The sequence below is a fragment of the Schistocerca piceifrons genome, chromosome 5, assembly GCF_021461385.2.
Source record: "Schistocerca piceifrons isolate TAMUIC-IGC-003096 chromosome 5, iqSchPice1.1, whole genome shotgun sequence".
Classification (NCBI taxonomy): domain Eukaryota; kingdom Metazoa; phylum Arthropoda; class Insecta; order Orthoptera; family Acrididae; genus Schistocerca; species Schistocerca piceifrons.
In genome coordinates this window covers 593169666-593188508 of record NC_060142.1, presented here as the reverse complement: position 1 = coordinate 593188508, position 18843 = coordinate 593169666, and the positions used below count along the sequence as shown (strand labels likewise).

Sequence of the window (18843 nt, the reverse complement as noted above, 5' to 3'; positions counted from 1 at the left end):
ATTACACAGAGGTTGTGTGTGGACACTGTGTCTTCGGATTGTATGGGATGCTGAATTGAAGTTGCATTAGGATTTTATCTGTACTTGTTCAAGGAGACTGACTAGAGGAAAGAGTTGTGTTGGAAGTGAGATGATATTGGCAATGAGGTTTATATGTAGCGACGTATTATTGAGGTATTGAGAGTATATTAGGAAAGAGTTGTTATGGAAGTGAAATGATATTGGTGCTGAGGTTTATATGTAGCGACGTATTATTGAGGTATTGAGAGTATATTAAGTTGTTGATTATTGGAGTTTTTGTGGACAAGAGGTAAGGTAAATGATATTAATGATAAGACGTATTGAAGAGATATTATTGAGGTATGATTATTGGAGTTTTGGTGTATAAGAGGTAAAGTAAGTGAGGAGCATATTTTTTTTTGTTGGTCTTATGGAACAAGGAGGATGAAGAGAGCAGACTAGAACACTAAAATAGAAGGAAGATAGTCTATACACACACTTTGTTAAATAACTAAGCAGTATATATTTTTTTTTGGAGAGAGGAAGTAATTGCATATCTTGGCTCACTGACAGTTGTTCAACAACAGTACATTTTGATCTGGCTTGGCAAACATTGGTCTTGACATGATGACTATGACGTTGACTAACTATTATTGACTGTTATACATTGCTGCCAGTACTACTTGATACACATGATGAACATCAGATTTTGACAGAATTACATTTACACAATTAACACTATTCAATTACACAGTAGTACTTAATGTGGATGAAGGATGAGTGAGTGTGTTCTGTGTGTTTTCCTTTACTAATCCTACCCACCTATCTCCTAAGTATTATTTTATTTGTTGGTAGTGGCTTGCACTGACACCCATGAATATTATAGGTTTACTGGTATTTGTGTATTGTAATAGTTAATAGGACAATTATCTGATAGCATTTGTGTGTTTGTTATGATTTGTATGTTACTGTAAAAGCATTTGTATGTGCATTCAAACTATTGTTCATGCCTGAACTGTCTGATTAGTGAAGATAAATATTCTGAACTGTTACCTGCACTTTTCAACATGATGTGTGACATTTGGTCGTGTTTAATTTCTGCTGATGAACTGTGTGATCAGTGCTAGTGAATTTTGTGGAACTGCTTCGGCTGAGAGAAGTCACTGTTGCTGTGTGCACCTGATCAACATTGCTGATGCCACTAATGGACTGTTTTTACTGAAATGGTGTCACTTGTTGGTGTTTGCACCTACTCAACATTGCTGGGTGCAACTGATGAACTGTTTTTACTGAAATGAAGTCACTGGTTGCTGTCTGCACCTGCTCAACATTGCTGGGTGCCACTGTTAGAACTGTTTCTACTGAACTAATGTGACTTGTTGCTGTGTGTACCTCTTGAACTTTACTGGGTGCAACTGATGGACTGCTTCTACTGAAAAGATGTCACCTATTAGTATCTTTTTGTTGTATAAACTAATCATTGAAAGCATTTTATGTGAACATTTGTATAAACTGATTTTTTGTATATTGTGTAAACTATTATGTAAAGTCACGTGTATGAAAAGAATTTGTATTGCCTACTGTATTTCATATATTAGGTTAGTGAAAGGTCAGTGCAAAGCCAAAATTTTTAACTAGTTATGTGATGTTTAGGTATTAATATTATCTTTTATTTTTGTCTGTCTTTTTCTGGACGAATTTGGTGGTATTTTCACCACCAATGCTGGCAAAAATACCATCAAATTCTGGCCTGTGGAGGAGGGGCATATGAAAGGTGGCTACACTGTGCCACTGCGCCAGAGAGTGCGCCAAAGAGTACTATTAAGCCGCCTCCACAGTGCGTGTTTAGAGTTCGTGGCAGTCTGTGCTTGTTAAGAGATCGGAGAAGTCAGTGCCTGTTTAGAGTTCGTGGCAGTCAGTGCTTGTTGTGACACTGGAGAGGACAGTGTGTGTTAAGAACTCATAGAGACAGTGTGTGCGTGGGCAGAGCTCGTGGTTGTTGTGAAGTTGGAGCAAGATGTTGTAGTAAAGAGTGTAGTTCCATGTCCTATGCAGTTATTTGATGGGAGAGATAGCAGATGTTATTGTAATGAGTGGATTTCGTCAATATATATGAAGGTAAAATTTATAATGTTCCTTTATTAGTTGTGTATCTGAAATAATGTGTCACTACAGGTTCAGTCAACAAAGCATCTGGCTCGTGTTCTTGTATTAGAGTGAATTTTGGTTTTCTTGCGTAATTATAGTTTTTCTAAATTTCTTTTGTCACGTCAGTATAATTGGTATCAAAATTCTTGTCTTGTTGGAAAAGAACCGTGCCAGATGTGGGCGTTGAGTCACACTCCCACATACAGAACAGTTACATTTGTGCTTGGATTTTGTAGGTTTTATAGTTGCTGGGGACTTAATTAATTAACTGTGTTTATGAAAATTTTCTTACATTGTTCTTAGCAGTCAGATAGCGTAATAATACTAGTCAGGGCCAACCGTTTACGAGACTTACGTAATCGGACATACAGCAAAAAAATAATATTTTCAATCATCATTATATTTAATTAAGCCCCCATGCAATATCTCGTAAGGAAAGGTAGATTACACGTCAACAAACTCTGGACGCTACTTATATGGTATAATAAAATGAAATAAAGCCGCTGATCAGCTGAGTGATGAACCTGCTACATGTGTACGTAATTCCATTGCGAAGGATATCTGTGGTGAAAGCTCCATCTCGGATATGTTGCCCTTCTAGGGAATGATAGTCACCCTTTGAGTTTCTAAGTCACCCGGTGCACACATCTTCGCAAGCCTCAAATTGCTATTATTTTAAGAAAATAAAAAAATATATAAAAAACCAGTTCCAAGACAAGATGCACTCGACATGAGCCTACTCCTTCAAAATGCAAAAAAATGCCTAATAGTTGTCAGGCACATTGTGTTATATTTCTTTTCATTTACTGACGGGGCTAAGGCTGATCGGTACTTGTCGGTGAACTAAGATAGTTCAAATGGTTCAAATGGCTCTGAGCACTATGGGACTTAACATCTTAGGTCATCAGTCCCGTAGAACTTAGAACTACTTAAACCTAACTAACCTAAGGACATCACACACATCCATGCCCGAGGCAGGATTCGAACCTGCGACCGTAGCAGTCCCGCGGCTCCGGACTGCAGCGCCTAGAACCGCACGGCCACCGCGGCCGGCGGTGAACTAAGAAGTCGTCGTCATTGGAACTGCTGCCAACACAGGAGTATGCGATTGGACAATGGGTGGCGTTCATTGAATAGCTGCTGTGCAACAAGCTTCATTCAATTAATTTCATGATCACTACTGCAAATACAATCTAAGGCAAAAAATCGAAAACACTCACCAGGAAGGAATTATCCGAATGGGACGAAAATCGGTAGATGTGATGTACATGTACAGACAAACAGATGATTACAATTTCAGAAGAATTGGGTGATTTATTCAAGAGAAAGAGCTTCACAAACTGATCAAGTCAATAACGCGTTGGTCCACCCCTAGCCGTTATGCAAGTAGTTACTTGGCTTGGCATTGATTGATTGATCCAGTTGTTGGAAGTTCTCCTGAGGGGTATCTCGCCAATACTGTCTAATTGGTGCGTTAGAAGGTCAAAATCCAGACTGGTTGGAGGGCCCTGCCCATAATGCTCCAAATCTTCTCAGTTGGGGAAAGATACGGCGGGCGAGCTTGCTGGTCAGAGGAGGGTTTGGCAAGCATGAAGAGACGCAGTATGCGGCCAGCCAGTATCTTGCTGAAATGTTGGCCAGGAAGGCTTTCCATGAAGGGCAATAAAACAGTGCGTAGAATGTCGACGTGCCGCTGTCCTGTTCGAGAGCCGGCCAGAGTGGACGAGCGGTTCTAGGCGTTACAGGCTGGAACCGCGCGACCGCTACGGTCACAGGTTCGAATCCTGCCACGGGCATGGATGTGTGTGATGTCCTTAGGTTAGTTAGGTTTAGGTAGTTCTAAGTTCTAGGGGACTGATGACCTCAGAAGTTAAGTCCCATAGTGCTCAGAGCCATTTGCACCATTTGAACCTGTTTGAGAGCCGCGAATGACAACCAAAGGGTTACTGCAGAGATTTGAAATGGCACCCTAGACCATCACTCCTGGCTGTCGGGCTGTATGACGGGCAGCAGTCAGGTCGCTATCCCACCGCTGTCCTGGTCGTCTCCACAAAAGTCTTCGCTGGTCATCGGGGTTAAATTCGAAGTGGAACTCAGCACTGGAAACATTCCTATTGAAAGCCAACGAGTTTACAGTCCGAAGACGTGGCTGGAGATGCGCTGGACAGCGATTGCGTACCAACCTGAATGTCGCCCGAGGTATGACCCGACAACAAGGAGCGATCGTCTGGGATGCTTTGCTTTACGTAACAGGACCCCTTTGATTGGCGTCCTCGACACCCTTACAGCACAGCGATACGTTGATGATCGTTATCCTTCATGGTAAGCCGTCCTAGCCCTATGTTATATAATGGGCTTAGAGAGAATATTTTAACTACTTACTGAACTGCCCTGAGCCGGAAAACAAACTGGAGAAAAGTTGCCCTCCAACAGCTGACCTTTTGTAACTGACCCAACATACAATGAGGTAACTCACCAACATTTTTAAAAAAAGTATCTAGAACTGACGGAATAACATACTAATTGCTCAAATGTTGCGGTCATAAAGTACATGAGAAATTGTTTCATCATATTCTTAAAATTTGGCGAGATGGAAAAATACCAGGTGAATGGAAAGAATCGATCATTATCACTGTTCATAGCAAAGGAGACGAACGAGTTGTAGAGGAATTACAGAGGAATTTTCCTGCCAGTCACAGCATAAGAAGTACTGTCATGTATAATATTGCAACGACTCACCCACCACACCGAGGACATTATAGAGACTACAGAATGCTGTTCGTAAAAACAGGTAAACAAGAAACGGCATGTTTTGCATCAAGACCATCAATGAAAAAGTGTGGGGAGTTATGAAGGGTGACATACTGCGGCTCGTTATCGGACTGTTTTAAGAAGAAAAACCGAACTGAAGCTATTTGATGTTCTACTCCTACGTGTCTTCAACCACGTCGTGGATAAATCATTAAGAGAAACCAAACAAGCAACAAATGGAAACATTACAGATAAGAAACCAAATATACTCGCCTATGTACATGACGTTTTACTAGGAAATAACAGTGGAGAAATTGAAACGTTGTTGAAGAAATTACGTGAAAACCGGTTTAAAAATTGATGAAGAAAAGCGGAATACATGATAGGGAGAACATGACAATAGAACAACGTGATGACCTACAGATAGAAAACTCTACTTTCAAGAACACTTCCAACGGAAAATACCTTAGTGTGAATATAAACGACTGAAATAGAAGACATGTCGATACCAAATTACACAACGGAAAGCAAACAAAAATTTACTTTTCCATCCAAACGTTTCTGTCCTCCAAACTCATGGCCAGGAAATCGTGAGCCCAGTACTGCTGTATGGAGCGAAAACATGGAGCATGAGCAAAAGAGAAGAGCACCATCTCAGTCTTCGACAATGAAGTGTACAGAAAGTCTTTAAGCAAAATTTGACCAAGCAACACATAGATGGATTTGGAGCTAGCCGACCAACTCTCTGTTGAGAAAATCGCCAAAACGCAGTAGTCCGTCTGATATGTGATAGGAAGATGGAAGGATCAAGACCTCCTGGGCGATCAGGATGTTGATGGCAAGATGACGTGACCTCAGACTGTAATGTTTTGGGTACCACTGAATGGAAGGATGCGGCGCATGACAGGAAGAATTGAAGAATTTCTTAAAGATGTCAATGGAGCCACTCACGTGTGTGTATCTGTATAACATTGGCCAGATATTAAAAGCGCACTGTAGAAACTAATAGGAGAACATGATGAGCAGATGATAATGTCCTCAAAAGTTCTAAATTACATGTGTGTGGAAAATGTTTTGCCTCTATTGAGATGAAAACCCGCGGACGCCCCTGCTCGCTAACGACGTTCATGCGGTGTGAAAAACAGCATTCATCGTTGAACACCGAGCAAGGTGGCGCAATGGTTAGCACACTGAACTCGCATTCGGGAGGACGACGGTTCAAACACGCGTCGGGTCAGCCTGATTTAGGTTTTCTGCGATTTCCCTAAATCCCTTCAGGCAAATACCGAGATGATTCCTTTGAAAGGGCACTGCCGATTTCCTTCCCCATCCTTCCCCAGTCCGATGAGACTGATGACCTCGCTGTTTAGTCCTCTCCCCGAAATCAACCAATCATCGTTGATCGCAATGCAATGCCATTCATGAACATTCCATGCTTCCCGGTCATGTGACCACTCCAGACGCAGTCGTTTGTATTGTGTCAACGGCAGCCTCTACATGGGATGGTGATTCCCTAGTTCTCTGCTGCTAGAGCTTACGATGTGCTTGGTACATTTGAGGAATGTTTACTGATGAATAGTGTCGGCAGAAAAGTATCGACAGAAAAGTATTGATACCTCAATTATCAAGACTTATTTTTGAGAAGAAGATTAAAGTAGACACTTGGGTCCAATGTCTCCATCCCTCTTTTTAAAATCTATCGATAATAGAGACAGGTAGACTATTTTCACGTATTGTAAATAGAATAATACAAATGTTAAATCAAACGTTGTTTTAGTTTTCACTCAGATGTGTTATATATTTTAAGAGTTCAGAGATTCATCATCATCTTCCTATCAAGGATTAGGATGCTGCCTGAACAAACAAAATCATTCCTATCTCTTTCTAGGTCTTCCAATATTTCTTTTGCCATTTGGCCTGTAGCTCAGGATCTCCTGAGGAACTGTGTGACCTGGCATTCTTGAGGTGTTGTTTCCAGTATTCATGATATTTTTGAATTTTTTTCATTCGTGCTGAAAATATTTAATTCTGTTCTAATATCTTCGTTCCTAATCATATCTCTCCTGGTGCAGCCGTTCGTCTTTCTTAGGAGTCTCATCTATGCTGTTTGAATTTTATTTTATTTTCCTTGTGGTAACCCAGCTTTCGCTTCTGTAGGATATGACAGGAACTGCCGTTACTTTATAAAATTTCATGGTGGTTTATTTTTGTGCTTTATGGCCCAATGTTCTGTTAATGGTACCACAAGCAGACCGGAATTTGAGTATTTTATATTCAATATCAGCGTCCAAATAATAACTTATACCACAGCCTAAATTGGAGGTTAGAGACACTTGTTCTAAAACTGAATTATCCAAAACAGTTTCTGATCTGACTAGATATTTTCCTCGGAATGCTATTATTTTGGTTTTGTTGCTAGAAATTCTAAAGTTGTACTTCTTGCAAATTTCGTTCAGCTGGTAAACTGAGCTTTGGAGCTCTCCTTCATTCTTTTGAATAATAACAATGTTATCAGCAAACAAATGTACATTTACGTATTCCTCATTCATTACCTTAATTCTTTCGTTTACTTTACATTTCCACTTACGAAGAAAGGAGGCAATGTAAATTTTAAAAAGGGTTGGTGATAGTCCACAACTTTGTCTAACCCTTTGGTTAATGATTATTTTTTTTTCTAATCGATTCCCACATGTGTTTATTACAATGCGTGTAGTTTTTACAGACTTCTCACTAACTGTATTAGGTGATAAGGATATCCACATTCAGACACAATTGAACCCTGGTACTACTCAGTTCTTTAGAAAATCAAAAGTTACAATCTCACCACAGTCATTTAAATGAAATAGGAAGCCCGGGATCACCGGTGATGGACAAGCTTGTGATTGTTTTACAATTTTAATTTGACTCAAAACAGACTTTATTATAAACTTCAGTTCGGACATTTGCCCTCTTACTGATGCAATATACAAATCTGCACTTTAACTGAATTACATAAACACGAATAAGAATCATATTTTGCTTCCGCAACCAAAATCATAGATAGTAGGCACAGCGAATAATCAATCATAAACAATCGTTCTTGTTTAACTATATCTCGAAAGACTAGTAACACTATACACTTCCAACCCAAAGTTACACAGCCACCTAATACCATAACTTCATTTAAAAAAAAAAAAAGGATCTTAAAGCTTAATAAACCTGAACTGCCCACATAGAGGTTCACAGTGAAACATGCTTATACTAAAAATGCAAAGTAGGCCAACCAAGGTCGCAAAACTGGCATGCAGGAAAAATAACAATTTGCACATTCATTAAAGATACACAAATGATAAACATAAGTGTTAAATAAAAGTGGCTAATAATAACTCAACCAGTAAAATAATTTACAGAAACGCTAATATTAACAAAGTGGCCTCACTTAACTTTAGAGAATAGGGGTAATGCCCACAGCAGTATGTGGAAGCAATGACGCTAGGTTGGCAGGCAATACGAGTGTTCACTCCCCACGGCTTGTGCACAGGCTCACTAGCTGGAGGTATATATTTATATATATAGTCCGACCGGCCTCACCATGAGCCGTCCTGACAAGAATCCATAACCGCAGCGATGCCAGGAAACGAGCAGACTTAACAAACGGCCTGCAGCACAAATAGATTGCAATAAAAACAAGATCAAATCACAGCCACACTGGAATGTATAATAAGCATGCCCCAAAATTCTTATGGAGTAATACTCTAACATTACCTGTCTCCTAGTAAATTAGCAGGAATCTTAGAGATCACTTCCACTTGCCTTAAGGCATTAAAAAAACATACCAAATCCTGCCGTGACAAATGATCAAACCATTAACTTTACGGCTTCCGGACGCGTACACAATGGCAACCGGTCCCCAAGCGGTCAATATGTCCTAAAACAAGTTAAAACTTGCATGAAAACCACATAAAACACACACTCCACAGATGATGAGAAACGAAATGAGGAACATCAGCCTCCTTAAAATAGCCACTATGGCCAGCCGGAGTGGCGGTGCGGTTCTAGGCGCTACAGTCTGGAGCCGAGCGACCGCTACGGTCGCAGGTTCGAATCCTGCCTCGGGCATGGATGTGTGTGATGTCCTTAGGTTAGCTAGGTTTCAGTAGTTCTAAGTTCTAGGGGACTGATGACCTCAGAAGTAAAGTCCCATAGTGCTCAGAGCCATTTGAACCATTTTTTTAGCCACTGTGGAACCAAGTTCAGAACCATCTCCGGCAGCTACCTATGCCACAATAAGTTTCAACAATCTTCTTCGTTAAACACAGAATAAAAGTCATACGTAACATGGAGCTTGCAAATTACAAGCTGGGAACCTGTTCAGAGTGAGACGACGAACCCACCACAATTCTGCACGTCAAGGCGCCCAATGATCGTCACCGTGCATCCAGCGCGCGCCAAAAGACAAGGGCGGCGAGCACGGCGAGGCCCATGCACCACGGTTAGCGACGCGGGCTTGTTTCCAACACAAGTTGGCTCGTTGAACGCCGACCGGAGACTCTCCCGTCACACGTTCACACGGAAAACCGCCGGGGGGAGCAGTCAAAAATAGCAAGACAGCCGAATATCGACATCAGCGGTGCAAGTAGGACACCCCAGCGCCAGCCGCCACGGCTCAAAAATCTTTCGTAAGCTATCACTGCTCATACGGTCAAAGGCCTTCTCAAAGTCGATAAAGGCCATATGGGTTTCTATATTAAATTCTCTGTGTTTTTTACAAGCACATTATCTGTGCATGAACGACCTGATCTAAATCCATTTTGTTCTTCAGAAATAATGGCTTCTGTGACATTCTTCATGCAGTTATTGATTATCTTTGAGTATAGTTTGTAGCCAGTGTTCAGAAGACGTATGCCACGATAGTTTTTACAGTTATTACATTTCCCTATTCTGAACACAGAGGTTACTTCTGCTGTATACGAAGGGTCTGGGATCTTGCAGTTCGTCCAATATTCATTTATTGACTGTAAAAGTCTTTTATCCGCCCTCCGTATTTAATTAGCTCTGCATTTATGCCATCTATTCCAATAGCTTTTCTATTCTTCATACCTTTCAAAGCCTCTTGTAGTTCGTCCGTAGTTATAAGACATATTGTTTCATTGTACATACTTTCTCCAGCGTCATCTACGGTCTTTTGAGTACACCACAAGTCTGCATAGTGATTTATCCATTGTTCATTAGGTATAACGTTCAGTGAAGAACTGTATTTTTCTTCCTTGTTGCGGGCTTTCATAGCCTTGTATGCACATTGCTGTCTGCTGTGTACGGCGTGTTCTAAGACGCTAATGAATGAATCCCACGACTCTTGGTGTGCTTTGTGCTCTATTTGTTTCGCAGCATTCCTTTTTATTTTGTATGTTTCCCAACTTTCTGGTTTTTTGTGTGTAGAAATTCAAATAAGCTACTTGTCTTTCTTTAATGGCTTCATTAATTTCTGTGTTCCAAATTCTGAATCGTTTTTTCCTCTCTGTTTTCTTTCTTTTACCAAGTGCTTCTGAGACTGCTTCAGCGTGCAAGTTCTGATATTATTCCATTCTATATCAATGTCTTTGTTGACTAGTAGTGAAGCAAGCTTTTCTTGGAGTCTGTGCTAATAGTTTCCTAGTTCTATATTCCAACAGTGGACATTTGCTTTGAACAACTCTTGTTGTGGCTGCTTTTAGAGTTTCTTTGTTTTATTTCATTTCGATAATAACCTTATCCTACTGCCTTGAAGGTAGTGGTCACTAGCTAAGTCGCTTCTTCTATAAACACATATATCTTACATAAGATTCTTCATTTTATCATTAATTAGTATGTAAACAATCACATACCTTACTCCTCGCGCACTCCAGGTAAATCTGTGAATGTCTTTCTTTCTGTAAAATGTTTAGCAATTTTAAGATTGCTGAAGGAGGCAAACTGGCATGGTTGACATCCATTATTATTGAGAGTCTTTTCTCCAAATAGTCCTACTATTCCTGCTATAGGTAGATTTCCAACTCTTGCATTAAATCACCAGCAATGACAATCTTTCCTCTCCGTTTATCATTGTCTGAAATTGCTACTCCAGCACTAGCTCGTTTTCTTTGTAGGACGCCACTGTGAGCCATCCAGTAGTCTCTCACATCTTTTTTTCGTTTTAGTTTTTTCTTAGTTTCTGTTATTATTGCATTGTCTGCTTTCCTCCCTTTGAGTACTTGATTTAACTCGCTTCCTTTGTTGGTCAGTTCTCAAACACTCCACGTTTCCAAAGACACATAATCCGCAGTGTCATATCGTTTGTCCGTTAAGATTTTCCCGTTGTCACCAGTTGATCCAGTCCTGTATCTGAGGCTGTTTGTGCGTTTGCCAGTAATTTTATGATCCCCTGGCTGCGTTACGAGCGCTGCGTGGTATTTAAAAGCGAATTATTCTGGCTAATCAAGCTTATCATGACAGCTTGCACTGCTAAGGTACAATTTCCTAGGACTGCTTTGTAGTGCCACAGTTTTTGAAACTCGGTCCTCTCAAATATACATTTTTGCTTTACACGCTTCTTCCATGCATATCACCATGTATTTTTTGGCAAATGCCTAACGCGCTATGCACTCTCTTCTCATCTTGTTGAGTAACTATTTTTACCCTCGTATGCTGGTGTGTGTGTGGGGGGGTGGGGGTGGGGGGTGGGGGGGTGGCGGGGTGTTTTCTTACATGGCTGGAATATTTCCCGAAGACTTCAAATTTTGAAGTAGATTTTCCACCTCACTTTATTATTACGTAGTTTACGAAATTACCGCCGCGATTCACTTTTGGTAGGCGTCCTTCTGTATGTCGATACAGTTATTCTTGCAGTAAACTGATTTAAACAGCGATTCAGAAATAAACAAGTAAGTCGAATACTGAATACATGGAATTTCATGTGAAACAAATGCGAACGGAACGTTGCCCTTGTTGGCTAGCGTCGCAGTTTTCGTACTCTTATCGCCTGCATGCACGCCGCTCGCTTATCTGTCGGCCTCCTGGTATTCGCGCTGTGAGTTGTTGGTTTTGGAACAGACGAATCAAGTGGCCAAAAGTTTGGGTAAACGATAAAAATGTAATTAGTCATTGGACGGACACTTCATAAAGTTGTGGAAAAGAAATAGGCATTCGAAAGTTTTGAATAGGCGTCGCCTGCGTGGCAAATCAACACCATGAGCGCATACCGACGACGCCGTTGCTGTTTCCCCTTATTTTTCACTGCACTTCTTGTCCTTAGACCGTCCGCCGTTTCTATTTTGCTTTCTGTCATAGTTCAGTACACCTTCTTCCTGTTTTCATGCTTGATCTGTATTCAGTTTTGACTGGCTATCATCCACTGGGTCATCTTATCACTAAATCTGAGGGGGTGCGATGGGAACTTTCTCTTGTCGCTACCAAGAAGTACAGATAAGTTTTCGGTGTCGCTAGGTATGGCAGCTCCTACCTTCGCTTCCAGAGATACACCTCCGTTACGGATGAGGCACTGAGTTCCGTTCAAAGGAAATCTTCATGCAAGGGCTTTCCGTTAGTCAAGAAACACATCAACCAGGGACCCGCTGCGCACTGTCTTCTAGATCTCCCTTTATGTGTTGCATTTGCAGTCATTAGTCTGTTAACCTTGTTTTCAGCCGAATTTTGTTTTTTGTTTCTTTAAACCAAACCCATTTAATTATGAGATGTAAAAACCACTGAAGACGGCAAAAACAATTAAGTGAAACAAATATGGGTCAGAAGCAAAACTAAAACTCAATTTCAAAGAAAAGTAATTCTTTCCTAAAAGATCAACATCTTGTGTTTGAGTTTCAGACGAAGACGGAAAACCGACCTGTACTTTTCTTATACAATATGGAAGAGGGTCTAGAAAGGAAAATCATAATCAATGACTGTTATCCAGTGCTGGGAATTGATCTAATTCAGACTCTCTTCCTAGTCTTATGAAGCCAGCCAGCGAGCTCATTATGGGAGAGGTGAGGCGGAAAGCAATTCTCCCATATGCTCCCTTCGTCACCGCGCATATGGGCAGTCTGAAAAATTTGCCTTACTACTGAACTTCATTGTCACTGCGTAATGTTTCGTTTATCGCGATTAAGCTCTAGATCTTGTGTCATCAGTATGTTTTATTTTTCAGTTAGTTATATTCGTATATTTTTGGTGTTTTGTTTTGTTATTGTTTTTATTTTGTCGAAAACAGTGCACATTTCAATGACTGGTGAACCGCTAGCCACGGGGATATAACTTCTGCCCCCACAGTGTCTTCAGACCGCAAAATGGGACAGATGATTCATCGTGAGGCTAGTGAAACAGTAACGAAAGTTATAAAATTATGCGATCAAGAAACGAAGCAGGACATTTTCAACACTGTACAGTGAAAAAAGGTTATCGAAATGTCGCATTTTATGCTGGCATGTCTGTATGATCTGTTACAAAAATTCGAAAAGTGAAAATTTTCATGAATGAAACCCTTTTTGCTCCTGGTAAAAAGTGTTCTCGATTAGAAGTATCTAAGTTTCACTATGATTAGTTGGACATGGATGTAATACGCGACGTACTACATGCATCCAGACATCACATTTTCACTGTAAGCTAGAAACAGTTGAGAAAACCTCACGCATGACAATGTTTTAATTGGTGTGTAGTGACAACAAAGAGTTTTTCAGTGGCTGCATGCACGTCAATTAGCGCCAATAAACTAATTATACAAAAGGCTACACAAATGTGGTCAGCATTATTCCGAAAGTACGGGTATCCTGAAAGAATGTGGTGGTTTGATACATTTGATTTGTTGAAATGTATTGCTGACAAAGGTAGGCCTACGTTCATGACAATGTTTTTCGAACGCCTCGAACTCTTCAGTTTAATTTAGGTTTAATTAGTTCTAGGTTCTAGGCGACTGATGACCTCAGAAGTCGCATAGTGCTCAGAGCCATTTGAACCATTTTTTTCCTCCCTCTCCCGCCTCTGTAGCTCAGAGCATGGGTGCGCTCTTGAACTATGTATAAATTTCCTAAGTAGATAATCATCAAGGAACTGTCATTTTGATACTCGAGGAAGCGCGAGAAGGGGGGGGGGGGGGGGGGGGGGGAGGGAATTGCAGAATTTATTTGGAGATAAACAGGCTCCGACAGGATGGACTTGCTTGGAGAGCTGCATCAGAAGTCTTGGATCTGCATCTCTGTTTAATGAAGTATTGTGCAAAGGTCAACACTTGCGCAAAAGTATCTGTTCAATATTACAGCCAGTGTTTCGCGCCTACGCTAACATGAGACAGTGAACGTGTATTGGATGCTGCTGGATCTCAGACTTCCGAGGAAAAACTAATACCTTAATCCACATTCAGGAGAAATTACGAAAATTTAAATGTAACGTAAACTTTGTTCCGTCATAAATTGTGTGAATTAAGTAAGACTGTTATCTGAAGTCGAAATTTTGATGCACTGCACCGCTGGCGATTTTCTGTTTTCTGGTTTGTGCTTTCCTAAAGCTTTTTAGCGTTTAATGGCGCAGTTACTAAAGTCTACAAACAGCCAACGTGGCTTGGAAACCTCGATTGTCGGATTTCGTCTTCGTCTTGTTGCGCGCATCGTGGAGGACACACTGTAAATCGTCAGCCATATCGCTAGTCGTTGCCTAGTCAAGGTCTGTGCCGCTTTATATTGGCCTGCGGAAGGCTTCAGCGGGAGTTCAGCCAGTCTTACCGGAGGTACCAAACCTGCAGCATGGTCTGCCGCCGCGACACAGTGATCTTAGCAGTGATTGGGCTCTTTGTGGCGTGTCAAGTAGCAACAACGGCTACTGTTTGTACTACTGCTGGCAGAAGTAAGTACCTATATTTGTGCTACAAGAGCTAATTACGTTACATGTTATTACCCTCATATTTGAAAATGCATAATTGTCGTACAGCTTGAATAGGAATTCATTGAAACTGCTAGTGTTTACGAAAGCCATTTGTCAGGTTTCACTAATTCCGTTACCAGTTCAATAATATTCCCGAGTTTACTTCTTATTTTTCTCACATCGGAGGTGCCACGAAAACTGCTTTCACAGCAGATCAAGCAAATATATTACAAAGATTACCGAGGCACGAGGTGTAAATAACGCAGTCTTCCTACAGATATAAAGTTTTCCTTTTGTCACTTACAAATCTAATCTATCTTTGCAGTTTGCTCTTTTACCTTGCCATACAAAGGATATTTGTTTTCGACTGCAGAAACCTAGACATTGCTTCATGCGCAGGCATTTATCTTAATGCTGTAGCATTATGCATATCTGCCACAGGCATCAGATATTAAAATTAGCTTCTGTTTTCACCCTGGACCTTGCAGTGATCGGAAACTCAACCTAGCAGACGTATAATCAGATCTGAGTATGGCATAAGAAGAATAAAAGCTGCGTATTGAACTGTGAAAGATTATTTTTCTCAAATAACAATGATTAGAATGTTTCGTCGATGGTAGTATGAGAGGTGACAGAAGCCCCCTCTCATATTTCTATCTTACTCTGAGTACTTCGATTTTCCTCTCTAATTGCATGCGTTGAAAAGTTGCTATTCCTTCACATGCGGACTTCCCACGCAGCGTCTCTCGTCACCCGGGTGGTCCGGTGACAGGCGGGATCTGCTGATCTTGAAAGGGTTAAGCCGACGGGTGTGAGGCAGTCGAGTGAATGCTTTCCAGACGCCGACATTGTCATAATAGCGGCGGAGACACGCCCGCAGGAGCCTGAAGGAGTTGCTGGGCTAGAGATTCCATTACTTCGCAGAAACTTAGCGAAAACACTGTCTGGCGGGCTACCAGCGAGGCGTGGGAATGACGTGTGTTCCCAGGCAGTCTGGGAGGGCAAATTCCCGCGTTTTCTACAAAATCGTAACTGTGATTGGCTTGCTCAGGGCATAGCTCCGTGACGTAGCAAAATCGGCGCCAAAAATCTCCATTGGCGGAGTGGTAGTGCTTTGGCAATAGAGTGGAATTTTCCGCCAGTTTTCGAGTTGCTGATTGGAACGCTTAACCACGGCCACTGTTGTGGGGGCAGGAATGTTCTGTGTTCGGCTTGTATGGGTGCTCTTGAGAGAGTCGGCTCTCGCCTTTTGGCCGGGGTAGGTTACAAGACTGAGCTCTCGCTGCTCTGGACAGCCTGCCTTCCGTTGGCTGTCTAATATACTCTTATTTAATTGTAACTGTTTGACGAAGTTGCTGAAGTTTCGACTTCAACGTAACTTTCCGAGTACAGTTGGCAATTGAGTGTTCTGCATACAAGCGGCCTGTGTTGTCTGTCTTGAGCAGTTTTGGCTAAAGTTGACTGTATTGGAGTTACTGTGTGACTTCGCTTGTTAAAATCAATCACTGTACCATCAGTGATTGCGTGGCGAGCCTTCTTCGTCTCCCTCAGAGGCGCATTTGTATTGCTAGGAAGTCTTTAGTCTGGAACTACCAGACCAGGATAATTTGTTTCGAGCTATACTCGCGACATTATCATCACCACGACGGGACGTTGAAGCAACCAGCCATCGCCTCCGGTACACCAGGTCGTGTCCTTGCAGTTAAGAAGACAGCTTGGTAATGTACGTCTGCAGCACCGGCAAAGCAGGCAATTTTGCTAGGTGATAATCAGAGCTCAACAGAGCGCGCCTGTTCATCTTTTCTAACTTTGTTCTGTCTTGGGTGTTCATTGTCTGAGTTCTCAGTACTGTAGCAGCAATTAATGTTGGGTTGGCTGTGTGTTTCTCTTAAGATCTGAGTTGCAATGAATTGGCTCCACATACCACTTCGTCATAAATGTCACAATCTAGTTTAGGGACAACTTCACCTTCAAAGCATTTATTTGAGTATCCAATTTGATCCAATTTGATGTATTGTAAATGTTTCATGTGTTCTGTTTATTATTTTGAGGTTAGTCGTAATAAATCATATTGTTATTTTGGACAGAACTTTCATTCTGTTAATCGGTAGAGCAACCCTATCATTTCTCACTACGTTAATGAAACTTTCCTTTATTTAACTTATTTATCAAATTAAATTATTGCAGGTGCCAAACTCTTTTCTACTCCACTTGCAGGATCAATTGCAATCAGTTTGCGTTTCCTTTTAATCCATGTGCAACAGCAAAAGTCGGAGTTAGAATAGGGGGGCTTAGAGTATCATTTAAATATGTAGATTCTAGAAGAATTTAGTGTTAAATACACTGCTAGCCCCGGCACCTCGCAAGTATACCCAGTGCGCACGGACAGATTGTAGTGATTAATTAAATTCACCCCGTTTACATGGGGTTCCCAAAACCGGACTTCGTAAACCGATTTCCCAGTACCGCTTCTGAGTGGTCATGTAAGCACTTCAAATTGTATTCTGGATATCCGCTTCTAGTTGCCGGTTTTCGTTTCCATGTAAACGCAACCGGTTTTGAAAAGTGCTTGATCTGCCAGGTTTCGTCTTACTTTTAAAATTTTTCGGCTAATATGGACGATGTGGCTTTTTGTACCGTGGAGGAAAAGTAGAAGCTTTTAGTTGAAGAGAGATAGCGATTGTGCTGACTAAATGAGAAACCGCAATAGCTGTTTTCCAGGCGCCATATTTAAATGGGCTAGCAAATCCACTTCAGACCTTAAGATGTAAACACGAGAGTGAAAAACGGTTTTCGAAATTCGGTTTCTCATCTTTCGGAAGATATGTCGCATGTACACTTAGTGAATGGGAGGTACGCTATATTTGACCAAAGAGAATTCGAAGCTACCTCGGTAATTTTGGTTATTTGTAGTATTTTCGATGTATTATCTTTTACAGACAATGAAATGGGAGGATAATATAGTTCGTGATTGTGTAGTAAGTGAAAATATGCCTAAGAAGCACAAACAAAGTTATTCTTTGTTACACTTCTTTGTATAATTTGCAAGAGATATATGCTGTTTCCATTCGTTATGACTTACAAACACGCAGAAAATCATCCGACATGAAACATTACGTAGGAATTGTGAGCGAATGATGCATGCATGATGCATGATAAGGTGCACAATGTATGTTAGCGATAATTTCGTTGGTATGGCTGTTTATGACTTCATTACTGTTACAGATGATAAATTTCTATATTTTGCATATGGTAGTAACCTCTTGGCTAAGAGAATACACATGAATAACCCAACAGCTGTTAGGACTGCTAAGGCCAAACTTGCGGTAAGTGTTAAAAGCACCGCTATGTAAACAGTAGTATACACGGTAGTTAATAACCGCCTCGACTCTTACAGGATTATCGACTTGATTTCGGAAACTGGTCTCGTCGCTGGAAATGTGCTGTTGCCACAATTGTTCCTGATCAAGGAAAACATGTATGGGCAGCTGTTTGGCAAATAGATAAATCCGATATGGACAACTTGGACAGGTAACCAAACATCTGTACCACCAAAGAGAATTTATCCATTAATACGGGGATACGATAATTTTATTATAACTGCAGATTCTTATACTCTATTTAGTATCTTACTTTCCTATAGAAATTTATTCCACACGTAGGTCTTCATAGATCTGTAATGTGGCATACATTCTTGCTTGAAATACTTCCAGACAGGAAACACACACACACCACCAGTCAGAAGTCATTTAATTTACTCTAAAGCTAAAGAGCCACTGATATAACTGTTTTGAAGCATTTTTATGATAGGTCAAGGGAAGTGTCCGATTCCTGCAGAGTTTGTTATTATTGCTTTTTGTTCGTCGTTTTGTGTGTTTTGAGATAGTGGTGTGTTTTTTTTACTCTTGTATTTAGCTTTTCCCCTTCCTAAAACCCCCAATTTACCACGGTTGTCCCGTTAGTTTGATTGTATTTTTGGAGGGAGTTGTTAGCGTCTTATTTATACTATTTTCGTGCTTGTTGCCGTGTGTATGTAGTGACATCACAGGCGCCATATTGGAGACGCATAGAATAGCCATTTCTACCATATTGATGAAG

At 41.0% G+C, this 18843-nt stretch overlaps 1 protein-coding gene across 1 annotated transcript in view; it reads left to right on the top strand.

The window, feature by feature from the left end:
* The window catches only part of LOC124799157 (gamma-glutamylcyclotransferase-like), a 42847-nt gene extending 24567 nt beyond the window's left edge, over nt 1–18280 (top strand). The window contains exons 2-3 of the mRNA XM_047262695.1: nt 17971–18071; nt 18143–18280. Coding sequence (XP_047118651.1) covers nt 17971–18071; nt 18143–18280 — 239 coding nt within the window. The remainder of the gene's footprint in view (nt 1–17970; nt 18072–18142) is intronic.
* The last annotated feature ends 563 nt before the right edge of the window (nt 18281–18843 follow it).